We start from the raw sequence: 14769 nt of genomic DNA, 5'->3' as shown, positions 1-14769 counted from the left end.
GTGGTTGAATTTCCAAAAATGCTGAAACGTATTTTTTTTATTTTCTAACCGAGGAGCCTGATACTAGTTTTTATAGTTCTAGCTTCAAAATTCCCTCATTAGTGACATACTTTCAAAAAGCCTTCCATCCCCTATTTCACCCCCCTTAGGAGTGAAATTTTGGCAATACTTTCTTAAACATACCTACAGTATAAGCTCAACAGCCTCTCCAGTCTTCAAGTTTCTATCCTTAGCGGTTTGGCCTGGGTTATGATGAGTCAGTGAATCAATCTGACTCTGTTTTGCCCCCTTAGAGGTTAAATTTTCAAAAACATTGACAACACGTATGTTTTTATTTCTTACAGAGAAGACAAATTTAAATGTTCATAGATTTAGCTTTAAAAATGCTTTCATGATAAAATATTTTCATAAAAGAGCTCATCTTCTAGTTCACCTCCATAGAGGTTCATTTCCAAAGGCATTGAAATACACATTTTTTATTTTTAACCAAGAAGTCAAATACCAATGTTCATAGATGTAGCTGTGAACATACTTAAGTAGTTCTTTAATAATTATATATTAAAAAAAAAAAGCTTTCACCCATTATTTCACCCCCATAAGGTTAAATTTCAAGACCTTTAGGGATGGAATTTCGAAAAATCCCTTTGTTTAACAATGTCTACAGTATAAGATGCTCACCTTTTGCAAATTTCTATCCTTAGCAGTTTGGGTTAGGCGATGAATTGTAAATCAGTCAGAACATTGCTTTTTATACATAGAGATTACAATGTTGGGTGAAAGGAATTCTTATTAATTTGTAGATCGGAACACCATGCCTGAATAGAATCTTAGAAAAGAATGACTTTTACATTATATTTCTTCAACTGTTTATCAGGTGTTGACGTTACTGCCTGCCCCTCTTCTTCTTGATTTTCAAGACACTGCCAAGTTGCAACACCAAAGCATAAGTGACCTTTTCGCAGCAGGTGGATAGACTGCCACACCTTGGCGATGTTCTGTGCTCTCATGTATTTCTCCAAACCTGCACATTTATCAATCCAGTGCACGCACAGTTGGAAATTATCTACATACTAACTACGTAAATAACATTTTTACTTAAACATCTTTCAATGGCTTGAGAGGAAGAAGTGAAATGTATTATTCTAGATGAACAACATGTTGGACTGGCTTAGGTGATACCAGATATGGATTAGGAAATGTTGCATCACTCTTTACAGCACAAGCAACTTGAACACAGCACAGTGAAATGAAAAAATAATTTAACAACTACTAAAAAAGTGCTGCTGTTTAATGTTGGCAGTGGCCACAAAGTGCTAGCAGTCCAAAGTATTCAGTTTTCTACCAACTTATAGACAAGATGGTCACTGAGTGAGAGCACGGGTATTTTCTTCGTCTGCTAAAAGAACTTATTTAAGAGGAAATAGAGCTTATTTTTGAAAAATTTCATGTTGTCTGGAGTTCCGATAATTGCGACATAAACCAAAATTTTGCGTGACATAAACACAAAAAATTCTATTCAAGTTTTCTTGATAGTGCAAAATACATTTAACAAAAACAGCTACTAGTTTCGTCAGTTTCTATTGTTGCAATGAAAGTGTAACTAAACGTTTCTAAATCGTATTTAATTAACACATTTGGTATTGTTTACTAGTTAGATAGATGTGATGTAGGCCTAAATTTTCGGAGTTATAAACATTTAAAAACCTGACCAAACACGCTTGATAACGTAAATTCTCTAAAAGCAAAGTAATTACTAATTCATTCTTCTGTCATTGTATCTCTAAATCAGTACAAAAACAACAACCACCACCACACATAAGACCTTTGTGTCGTTTTTTTGTTTACATACAGCCAGTCTCACATCCTTGACAAATTTAAAACATTCTTCAAACTTAATTATTCTTTCAAAACTGACCATGAGTGAGAAATGTGGGAGCTGTTATAGGGTAGTGAGTAGAGGGATTTGTTGCCAATCTTGTAGGAAATATTTTCACTTGGGGGGGGGGGGGGGGGTGATGCAATGGGGAGAATGTTGGAAGAACAGAAGAGGCTCTCTCCTGGAACTGCAAAGTATGTAGTAGGAACATTTTGATTGGGGAACAGAAACGGAAAATCTGTGGCCTTTAGGCACATTTGGAGGAAGCAAGGAAGGAACTGATAAGGATCAAGGGAGATGGGAGGAGGGGGGGGGGGGGGGGTTGGTTGGTAACTGGCACCTGGTAAGATGATAGAAAGAAATAGAATGTGATCTGACAGTTTTATCTTCAACACCAAAAACAGGTTTCTACCATTGCCAGAGCTAAGTGGAGAAGAGTCTCAGGTAGAATGAGGAGCAAGAAATGTGCTGCACACTTCAACTGAGGCCAAGAATTCTAGGAATATACAAAATGTTAGAAAGAAGAAAGTGCTGCTGCTAGGTAGTAGCCATGGGTGAGATGTAGGCCGACAGTCACAGGAAAGTTTAGGGGCAGCGTACCGGGCCACCAGTATCTACAAGCCAAAAGCAGGGCTGAGTCATGTGATAGAGGACTTGGGATCTTTATGTAAGAACTTTACGAAAGAGGACCATGTAGTGATAGTGGGTGGGGCGGGAAACAGTTTGGACAGGGATGGGGCATATGACATAGGTGGTGACCTCGACAAGATAACTTTCCTGACTCATGGCGCCAACGTACACTTTGTTGAGCTGTTCCAGCATTATGATCGACCGCACCTTGATGGTGCTGTGAGGCGAATCAATGTGGGGTTAGGGATGGCTTTGAGGGCAGCCAGCTATGCTCATGTTTCTCTGGTGCCCATTGGGACTATCAACAGATGGGATTTCACTAGGCATGGCCTAAATAGGACTGGGAAGGAAGGATTGAACAGCTGATTCATGAAAGTATAGGGGGTGGATCTCGGGCCACACATGGTCAAATACCTGTTGGCATGGATAGGAGAAGTAGATCTTTTTTAGGATAAATCCAGATAACAGGTTCTGCTGCCTAAAGAATATCTCCAGCAGTTCAGCAACACTGAAACAACCACTCACAGGACAAATTTTAACTCTTCAAATATCAAAAGAGTAACATGGGGCATTTCACAGACTTAACAATCATCCATCAAAACATGCAATCAATAAAAAATAAAATACAACTGTTGGAAGTTGTGCTCCAATCTTTGAACTGCACAGTAGCTTGTGTTACTGAGCACTGGCGTAGAGACACAGAAAACCAACATGTAGTATTATCATTGTATAAAATGGCAAATTCTTACTGCAGAACTGCTTCAAGAGGGGGGGGATCATGCATTTATATCAGGAAAGGAACACAGTTCAAATCAAGACATGTCCTCAGTACAGTAACTGAAGACAAACACTTTGAAATATCATCTATTGAATTAACAGGGCTTGATATCACCAAGAAATTAATCATTTTGTGTGTGTACAGATCTCCCAGTGGTAGTGTAGACACTTTTTTTAATAAATTAACAACAAAGGTTACTACAGTGACTTCATAAGTAATTGACCAGTGGCCACAAATATGGACAGGGAAAAATGTGATGTAGATGTAAAAGATCTTAGACTAACAGACCATCTCTGTCAAATAACAACAGTAAAATTACATAAACTACAAGCCTACAAATGACATCTATCACAAATCAAAATAAAAGATTTTTCAAAAGAACTATCAAAACAAAGATGGGATGAAGTGTATAAGAAAACCAATGTGAATAAGACATTCTGTAAATTCTCCACATTATTTAAATTGAACTTTGAAAATGCATTTCCAAAAGTATGCATTTTCCAAAGGATTAGAAAAGGACACAGGTCATCCCAGTTTTCAAGAAGGGACGTCGAACAGATGTGCAGAACTATAGACCTATATCTCTAACGCCGATCAGTTCTAGAATTTTGGAACACGTATTATGTTCGAGTATAATGACTTTTCTGGAGACTAGAAATCTACTCTGTAGGAATCAGCATTGGTTTCGAATAAGACGGTCATGTGAAACCCAGCTCGCACTATTCGTTCACAAGACTCGGAGGGCCATAGACACGGGTTCCCACGTAGATGCCGTGTTTCTTGACTTCCGCAAGGCGTTTGATACAGTTCCCCACAGTCGTTTAATGAACAAAGTAAGAGCATATGGACTATCAGACCAATTGTGTGATTGGATTGAAGAGTTCCTAGATAACAGAATGCAGCATGTCATTCTCAATGGAGAGCAGTCTTCCGAAGTAAGAGTGGTTTCAGGTGTGCCACAGGGGAGTGTCATAGGACCGTTGCTATTCACAAATGACCTTGTGGATGACATCGGAAGTTCACTGAGGCTTTTTGCAGATGATGCTGTGGTGTATAGAGAGGTTGTAACAATGGAAAATCGTACTGAAATGCAGGAGGATCTGCAGCAAATTGACGAATGGTGCAGGGAATGGCAATTGAATCTCAATGTAGACAAGTGTAATGTGCTGCGAATACATAGAAAGATAGTTCCCTTATCATTTAGCTACAAAATAGCAGGTCAGCAACTGGAAGCAGTTAATTCCATAAATTATCTGGGAGTACTCATTAGGAGTGATTTAAAATGGAATGATTATATAAAGTTGATTGTCGGTAAAGCAGATGCCAGACTGAGATTCATTGGAAGAATCCTAAGGAAATGCAAGCTGAAAACAAAGGAAGTAGGTTACAGTACACTTGTTCGTCCACTGCTTGAATACTGCTCAGCATTGTGGGATCCGTACCAGATAGGGTTGATAGAAGAGATAGAGAAGATCCAACGGAGAGCAGTGTGCTTCGTTACAGGATCCTTTAGTAATCGTGAAAACGTTACGGAGATGATAGATAAACTCCAGTGGAAGACTCTGCAGGAGAGACGCTCAGTAGCTCGGTACGGGCTTTTGTTGAAGTTTCGAGAACATACTTTCACCAAGGAGTCAAGCAGTATATTGCTCCCTCCTACGTATATCTCGTGAAGAGACCATGAGCATAAAATCAGAGAGATTAGAGCCTACACTGAGGCATACCGACAATCCTTCTTTCCACGAACAATACGAGACTGGAGTAGAAGGGAGAACAGATAGAGGTACTCAAGGTACCCTCCGCCACACACTGTCAGGTGGCTTGCGGAGTATGGATGTAGATGTATATGTAGATGTATCAACATCACACACAAAGATGGATAACAGCAGTTATTAAGAAGTCCTCCCAAACACTTGAATACCTCAATTCCATGAAAAAGTCACAATGACCCTGAATTCTTAAATTTCTATCATAGATACAAAAAGATCTATAGGAAGGTGCTGATTGCTGCAAAAAAGTCATTTAACGACAAAATAATATATAATTCAGAGAATAAAATCAGTCTGGAATGTTATAAAAAAGGAAATTGGGAGAGGCAAACAAACACAGAATAATTTACTGCTATGGGAGGGGGACAAGGTAATAAATGATCTACAACACTTAGCAAACTACGTAAATGAACATTTTTTCAAATATTGCAATAGAAGTTACAGCAGAAATTCCCCAAAACAAATATACCTGTAGCACCTGTAAATAATGTTGCACTAAATACGATTATGTTGCTTCCAACCACAGAGAATGAAATCAATAAAACTGTTCAAAAACTAAAGCATAGATGAAGTATCAATGTGTGTACTAAAACAATGCATAGATATTATACAAGGCCCCTTAACAAATATAATAAATGAATCCTTCACATCAGGGCATTTCCAGAGCAGTTAAAACGGGCAAGAGTTGTACCTTCGCTTAAGAAAGGTAATGCAGAAGACATAGAAAATTGCCTGCCCATTTCGCTGCTGTCACCATTATCAAAAATAATGGAAGAAATTATTAAACAATGGAAAATCCAGGACGGGATGTAACAATACGAGAGAAGGAAGAAAACCACTTCACTGTCCACCACTCCCACCATAATATCCCTCCCCTCTCCCCGCCCCAGCCTCTTCCTTACCCACACCAGTCGCCACTCCCATTATGCACTGGTGCTGCTGCTCACAGTGTGGTTTCAGTTTTCTGAGACTGCAGAGCTGTGTGCAAGTTGCGTTTGCATGAGTGTGTATGTGCGTGTGTGTGCATGTGTGTCTACTCCTGACAAAGGCCTTAATGGCCGAGAGCTATAATTGTGTGAACCTTTGTGTTGTGCCTATCACCACTCAGCATCTCTGCTATATGGTGAGTAGCAACTTTCCTTCTCTGGTATTGATAGAAGCAATTATGAAAGACAGATTAATGAATTACCTGAATAAATTCAATCTTTTAATCGAATTAAAGTTTGGTTTTGAAGTGGCAAGAATACAATTCACAAAAGTTGTACTTGATGCTCTTGATAAAGATGAGTGTGTCACAGGCATATTTTTGGATCTTTCTAATACCTTTGATACATAAGAGCGCAAGGTTCTATTAAATAAATTAGAACCATTAGGAGTAAGAGGGGTAGCTAATGACTGGTTTTGATCATACGTAGCAGATAGGGTACAAAGAGTAGAGATAACACATTCTTCAAATAAATCGAAACATGTAGTAAAACACTTATCAGAACCAACATACATTAATATAGGGGTTCCGCAAGGTAGCATATTAGGACCAATACTATTCCTGATGTACATCAGTGACTTTCTCAGTAGTGTTATTGTGCAAAAATTCTCTTCATTGGTGACATCAATATTATAGTCACTGAGAAAACAAGAGAACTCCTCAAGAAGAAAGTAAATGAAACTCTCAAGGAAGTTTACGATTAATAAGAAATAAAGTGACATTGAATATAAAGAAAACTAATGCCGTGAATTTCGGTTTCAAGAGGGCAAATGACAATGTTAAATTAAATATAGAGGCACCTCTATAGACTGTGTAACAAATGCAAAATTTATAGGAATGACTATTGATTCTCAGTTGAAGTGATGTGAAGACACAACAGTGCTTCCAAACAGAATGTCATCAGCATGTTATGCCCATAGAATCCTATCATCAGTGTGTAACATGCAGTGTCTTTTACTTACATACTGTTCATATGTACTCTTAGTACTTAGCTATGGCATTCTTTTTTGGGGAAAATATGAACACCACTTTCAAACTCCAGAAAAGAGCCATTAATAACCAAAAATAGTAGTCGAGCTCATTGTAAAGATTTGTTCAAAAACACTGGGGATGTTAACTGCACCATGTGAACACATTTACCAGTCAGTTGTACACATTAAAGCTGACATTGGTAATTACTACACAAACAGCTCTGTCAATAACCATGGAACAAGAGCTAGACTCAACTTACATTTACCAAGAAAAAATAAACATAAAACTTGAAACAGCATTTTCTACCAATGAATAAAACTGTACAATAAATTACCAAAACGGATTAAAGAAATTGCAAAAATACTTATTTAAAAAGGCAGCTAAAAAGTTGCTGTTATGCAATACATTTTATACATTGAAGGATTACTTAGCTAAAACGGAGTAGGAGTTTGGTAAAAAAAGTTATACAAATTCATAATAATAATAATAATAATAATAATAATTTTAAAACATCCAACATTCTACATAACATCTACACACTGTTTCTTTCCTTCTTTTTTCGTTTTCTATAAATACTTCCCCCCAAGCTATGCATAGCACAACACTAACATCTCTTTCTCTTTCTGAGCTCAACACCTCACTCATTATTGAGGGATGCTGACTCAGTTGTACAGGGTAGCAAATGGAAAGTTGTGGTACAGAAAATGGCACAGAGATCACTAGTGTGTGTGTATGTGTGTACGAATTAGCTTATTTTAAATTGGGCTAAACTTGTAAATACTTTTACGACTACTACTACTACTACTACTACTACTACTACTACAACTACTAGAACAAGGGACCAGTGCATGCAAGAATAAATTTGCAGACTATAATGACATATATTCGGATAGCTGGCAATCCAGCCACTTTGAGTATCTGTCAAGTACACTTCCAGCCATTTGTGTTACAATACTTATAAGTACTCATCTTTACAAATATAAACTGCTTGTAAGTAGCTAATGCTTATGAATGTATTGTGTCAAGACTTTTTACCCTTTGGTAATTATTAATAAGTGGAGATTTTCACATGTAAACATTTTTGAAGAAACATATTTTTTTCATATTTTTGCAGCATTGCACTCCCGAAACACCAGTTGTAAAGTGGTTTTGGCAGATCGTTGAAGAATACTCGGAGGAAATGAGGGCAAGACTTTTACAGTTTGTAACAGGAAGTTCTAGGGTTCCTTTACAAGGATTTAAAGCTTTGCAAGGTAAAAATAACTTGAAGCAGTAGCATTATAGTTTCCCATTGGTTCAAATAAATGTACCAGGTTAAACTGGAATTTGATCATCCCACATATCATGTTGGGAAGCTTTTGTTTATAGACTAGTATTATGATCAGTTTATTTGGACTTGAGATGCTGCATTCACCAAAATTTCCAAAATGTAACAGGACACATTTTTGTGCCTAGTTTAATGATTGCCATCATCAGCTTCCCACTGAGACTACATTTGCCATCCTTTTTTGTGCTTATTATATGAAATTTTTTTACTAACAATTGGATTTTTGCAATTATTGTGTATTTAACATGTACTTGCAAATCAACACTTTTGTGTCTTTACATGAAAACAAGATATTATTAACATTTTTGTAGTGTTTCCCAAACTAAAACATATATGTTTTAGACGCACAGGAATTACAGACATTGGCTGTGAGTGGGCATTGATTTAAATCAGTGGAGAAAGTTGAAAATTTGTGCTGGACCGGGATTCGAACCTGCGTCTCCTGCGTACTAGGCAGATGCTGTGACCACTTAGCCATCATCTCAACCGCATGGTCTACCCTAGAACACCTCTTGTCAAACCCACATTCTCAATTTATCCACACACTACTAATGTAGTGTCCCTTGCCAATTATTCTCATTACTTGGGCATTTTGCCAATCCCTGTAGAGTTCAAACCTGGCATTCGTCCACACTGAAGAGATCATTTGCTCTCCTCATCTCTATTTTATGTATGTGTTTCACTTGTGTTTGAACTGTTTCTTTGCCTTGTTATTATATACACTGATACACCCTTCATGTACAGCCTTTTTATTTCATACATACATCCAATAAGATACATTGTGTTAATTAATACACATTCAAATTTTTGAGATACATGAAAATTGAAAAATAGGACAAAGGTTCATCAAACAATGCATGGATACATTACTTGAGTCATGCAGAGAAAATTATATAACTGACAGTAGTATATATGGTCAGTATAAGTAAAATGTGTGTAAAGATGTAGTTTAAATAGATAAAATGGTGTCAAAAAAGAGCTATGTTATTCCATAGCCATCTTCTTGCAATTTTTGATGTACAAAAGTTGTTTTGTGAAATATTCTTGTTATAATAGTGTTTTCCAGAATTGCACTTACTCTTCAAAACCTAATTAAAATTGTTGTTGTTTTGGTCTTCAGTCCTGAGACTGGTTTGATGCAGCTCTCCAGGCTACTCTATCCTGTGCAAGCTGCTTCATCTCCCAGTACCTACTGCAACCTACATCCTTCTGAATCTGCTTAGATTTTTACCCTCCACGCTGCCCTCCAATACTAAATTGGTGATCCCTTGATGCCTCAGAACATGTCCTACCAACCGATCCCTTCTTCTGGTCAAGTTGTGCCACAAACTTCTCTTCTCCCCAATCCTATTCAATACTTCCTCATTAGTTATGTGATCTACCCATCTAATCTTCAGCATTCTTCTGTAGCATCACATTTCGAAAGCTTCTATTCTCTTCTTGTTCAAACTATTTATCGTCCATCCATACAAATACTTTCAGAAATGACTTCCTGACACTTAAATCTATACTCGATGTTAACAAATTTCTCTTCTTCAGAAACGCTTTCCTTGCCATTGCCAGTCTACATTTTATATCCAAATTTTCGGTTGAGGGAAGACTTGAACCATGGACCTCTCGTTCCGCAGCTCCTCACGCTAACCACGGGACCATGGCGCTCCTAATTAATATTAAAAATTTTAATTATATGAAACTGCTTGGCTTTGAAGTTATAAGGAAAGCATTATGCTAGTTGTTCACAAGCTGTGTCTAGATGAATTTTTTTTTTTTTTTTTTTTTTTTTCAGTAGGAAAGTACACTGGCTTATTACAGTTGTCATATAATACATTTGTACATATAGTACAATACTGAATACGAGCAGGGTGAGGAAGAGGTGGATATCCATTGGAATCACCATTTTTTACAGGGTCAATGATTGCTACAGGCAGTGTGTATAGTACAAAGCCATGAACAGTAATGACCCATTGTGTAAAGCATTTGACCTTAGATTAACACAGAAAGTTACCTCAGATTAAGCAGAACTCAGAAATATGCAGTGTATGAAGTTAATCCCAGATTATATCACTGTATAGTAGTACAGTAGAACCACGCATAGTTCGTTCCACTCTCTTACTCCTAATGCGAAACACTCCTTAAGTGAAACAATTTATCCTATATAAATTAATATAAAAGACAATAATGTGTTCCATGCAAAAAAGTAATTAAGTGTTGCTTTGTTCATGCCATTCATTCAAAGAAAATTATACATACAGTATTATGTACCTTATTATTCATGATACATAACTAATTCTTTTTCATTAGGAAGGCAGGGGGTGAGAGTTAGTTTCCAACTCTTCATTTATAAATAAGGGAGCTTCCACCTTGTCTTTGGCAATACCCAGGTTCTGATCTATGGTCTCATCTTCATTGATGTCTATCGTTTGTTGTCTGTTGGCATTATGATTTTATTTCTTACATTTCTTTCATTAGTGTTGTCAGGTGTTTTCTCTGGAGTTGATATGGTCGTCTCAGACAGGGTGATGTTTGTATCAAAGTGTCGGGTAATGTAGGAGTAATTCCTGAATTTCTTGTTTTGATTTTCTTGTTAAAAGGCAAACAGTGAGACTTTCCAGATAGACATTCTTCACAAAAGAATGGTGCCACATCAGGCACACTTAGTTCTGTTTTGATGAAATTGACAATCAATTTGACATTTATATGACCCAGGTTTTGTTACACATTGTTGACAAATTCACATCACATTGGATGTTTGATACAAATAATGTTCTGCAAATCTTATTTCCTTGTTGTATTGCTTGGGCAAGGACCCATCCATTGCGAGAAATGTGTACAAACTCATCTACAACACTCACCTCAAAACCTTTCATTGTACAAACACTGACAGATAACAAATTTTTCCTTATATTAGGGCCATACAGCATATCATGAATTCATCCGTACTAATGCCAATTTACAAATTTCTTTATTTTATTTGATCAGATTCCCTTCACTTCGCCTTTAGGAATATCTCCAAGTGAAACTGCAATATTGTAACATTCGTGAATTTCACTAGACCATTTACCCTGAAATATAATGTGCCATGATGTCCTGCTGTCAGTAATCCAAGCATTGTTTATATTAGTATTCAGCATACTATTGCAAATCACTTTATTATGCAGGACTTTCTCATATGATCCCCATTGGTAACGATGAATGCATTTACTACATTACCTCCATTTTGCTCACTATTTTCTTCTTCTTAGAATGACAGTTTCTCGATGGATGAACTTCCATCCTCCAGGTCCAGCAGCTAAATTTTATTCTTGAATTTAACAACATTATGAAAAGGAAAATTGCCACTCACCATCTAGTGGAGACGCTGAGTCGAGGTAGGCACAACAAAGACTCTGTCACAAGTAAATATTTATTTGTGACAGTCTTTTTGTTGTGCCTGTCTGCGACTCAGCATCTCTGCTACATGGTGAGTGGCAACTTTCCTTTTCATAATATTGTTACTTTCCAGCCTGGATTTTCCATTGTTTGATTTACTCTTGAATTTGCCTGATTTGGTTTCTTCTTAAAGGCCATAAGCTCTTTTTGCAGCCACAAAATGATGTCACTGCCAAGACATTGGATGCCTCGCCCATCTTATTCAATCTATTTTCTTCGCAGATGAGCTGCTTTTGGAGTTTTAGAATTGTTTGCTGATCCCTGTGCACATTGTTCTAGACCATGGCTAGGACATGGAATTTCATTGGAATATTTCCAAGTATCTTGGCCATGATCACTATGTCCAACACAGTTTCACTCATGGCCTCGAGTTGACTTGTATTGTTCATGATGATCGTGATATGCCACATCTGATCACTCGAGTTCATTTGGTACTCATGAGAGTTTTGCATGAAAGATAATTTGTTCACTTTGAATGTATGTTCTTGAATCACACACAATTTCTCCCACATTTCATGAGCAGTAGCAAACATTATCAAAAATTCAAGTTGCAAGTAGTTGATCACAGTCAAAATGCAACATGTGGCACGAGCATTGTCTTTTACCCACAGTTGTCAAATTTTCATGCTTTGCTCTCAGGCCATTTACAACATCTCTAATGTCTTAACTATCAAACTAAGCCCAAGTTTGAAATTTCAATAGCTGGAAATTTAATCTGTCGACTTTCATGATGCTTCTTGCGATACCTGCATCTGACATGGCACAAAAATGAAACACTGTTGTTGTTGTGGTCTTCAGTCCTGAGACTGGTTTGATGCAGCTCTCCATGCTACTCTATCCTGTGCAAGCTTCTTCATCCCCCAGTACCTACTGCAACCTACATCCTTCTGAATCTGCTTAGTGTATTGATCTCTTGGTCTCCCTCTACGATTTTTACCCTCCACGCTGCCCTCCAATGCTAAATTTGTGATCCCTCGATGCCTCAGAACATGTCCTACCAACCGATCCCTTCTTCTAGTCAAGTTGTGCCACAAACTTCTCTTCTCCCCAATCCTATTCAATACCTCCTCATTAGTTACGTGATCTACCCACCTTATCTTCAGCATTCTTCTGTAGCACCACATTTCGAAAGCTTCTATTCTCTTCTTGTCCAAACTAGTTATCGTCCATGTCTCACTTCCATACATAGCTACACTCCATACAAATACTTTCAGAAACGACTTCCTGACACCTAAATCTATATTCGATGTTAACAAATTTCTCTTCTTGAGAAACGCTTTCCTTGCCATTGCCAGTCTACATTTTATATCCTCTCTACTTCGACCATCATCGGTTATTTTACTCCCTAAATAGCAAAACTCCTTTACTACTTTAAGTGTCTCATTTCCTAATCTAATTCCCTCAGCATCACCCGATTTAATTTGACTACATTCCATTATCCTCGTTTTACTTTTGTTGATGTTCATCTTATATCCTCTTTTCAAGACACTGTCCATTCCGTTCAACTGCTCTTCCAAGTCCTTTGCTGTCTCTGACAGAATTACAATGTCATCGGCGAACCTCAAAGTTTTTACTTCTTCTCCATGAATTTTAATACCTACTCCAAATTTTTCTTTTGTTTCCTTTACTGCTTGCTCAATATACAGATTGAATAACATCGGGGAGAGGCTACAACCCTGTCTCACTCCTTTCCCAACCACTGCTTCCCTTTCATGCCCCTCGACTCTTATAACTGCCATCTAGTTTCTGTACAAATTGTAAATAACCTTTCGCTCCCTGTATTTTACCCCTGCCACCTTCAGAATTTGAAAGAGAGTATTCCAGTCAACATTGTCAAAAGCTTTCTCTAAGTCTACAAATGCTAGAAACGTAGGTTTGCCTTTTCTTAATCTTTCTTCCAAGATAAGTCGTAAGGTCAGTATTGCCTCACGTGTTCCAACATTTCTACGGAATCCAAACTGATCTTCCCCGAGGTCGGCTTCTACCAGTTTTTCCATTCGTCTGTAAAGAATTCGCGTTAGTATTTTGCAGCTGTGACTTATTAAACTGATAGTTCGGTAACTTTCACATCTGTCAACACCTGCTTTCTTTGGGATTGGAATTATTATATTCTTCTTAAAGTCTGAGGGTATTTCGCCTGTCTCATACATCATGATCACCAGATGGTAGAGTTTTGTCATGACTGGCTCTCCTGAGGCCATCAGTAGTTCTAATGGAATGTTGTCTACTCCCGGGGCCTTGTTTTGACTCAGGTCTTTCAGTGCTCTGTCAAACTTCACGCAGTATCTTATCTCTCATTTCATCTTCATCTACATCCTCTTCCATTTCCATAATATTGTCCTCAAGTACATCGCCCTTGTATAAACCCTCTATATACTCCTTCCACCTTTCTGCTTTCCCTTCTTTGCTTAGAACTGGGTTGCCATTTGAGCTCTTGATATTCATACAAGTGGTTCTCTTTTCTCCAAAGGTCTCTTTAATTTTCATGTAGGCAGTATCTATCTTACCCCTAGTGAGACAAGCCTCTACATCCTTACATTTGTCCTCTAGCCATCCCTGCTTAGCCATTTTGCACTTCCTGTCGATTTCATTTTTGAGACGTTTGTATTCCTTTTTGCCTGCTTCATTTACTGCATTTTTATATTTTCTCCTTTCATCAATTAAATTCAATATTTTATCTGTTACCCAAGGATTTCTATTAGCCCGCGTCTTTTTACCTACTTGATCGTCTGCTGCCTTCACCACTTCATCCCTCAGAGCTACCCATTCTTCTTCTACTGTATTTCTTTCCCCCATTCCTGTCAATTGTTCCCTAATGCTCTCCCTGAAACACTCTACAACCTCTGGTTCTTTCAGTTTATCCAGGTCCCATCTCCTTAAATTCCCACCTTTTTGCAGTTTCTTCAGTTTCAATCTGCAGTTCATAACCAATAGATTGTGGTCAGAATCTACATCTGCCCCAGGAAATGTCTTACAATTTAAAACCTGGTTCCTAAATCTCTG

At 37.7% G+C, this 14769-nt stretch overlaps 1 protein-coding gene across 1 annotated transcript in view; it reads left to right on the top strand.

Annotated features, from left to right (window-relative positions):
* LOC126163152 (E3 ubiquitin-protein ligase SMURF1) overlaps positions 1-14769 on the top strand; it is a 205512-nt gene that overhangs the window by 182652 nt on the left and 8091 nt on the right. Inside the window, exon 14 of the mRNA XM_049920082.1 lies at positions 8125-8263. Coding sequence (XP_049776039.1) covers positions 8125-8263 — 139 coding nt within the window. The remainder of the gene's footprint in view (positions 1-8124; positions 8264-14769) is intronic.

Source organism: Schistocerca cancellata, chromosome 2 (assembly GCF_023864275.1).
Source record: "Schistocerca cancellata isolate TAMUIC-IGC-003103 chromosome 2, iqSchCanc2.1, whole genome shotgun sequence".
In the NCBI taxonomy this organism is placed as follows: Eukaryota; Metazoa; Arthropoda; class Insecta; order Orthoptera; family Acrididae; genus Schistocerca; species Schistocerca cancellata.
This window is presented reverse-complemented; position numbering and strand designations above follow the sequence as displayed.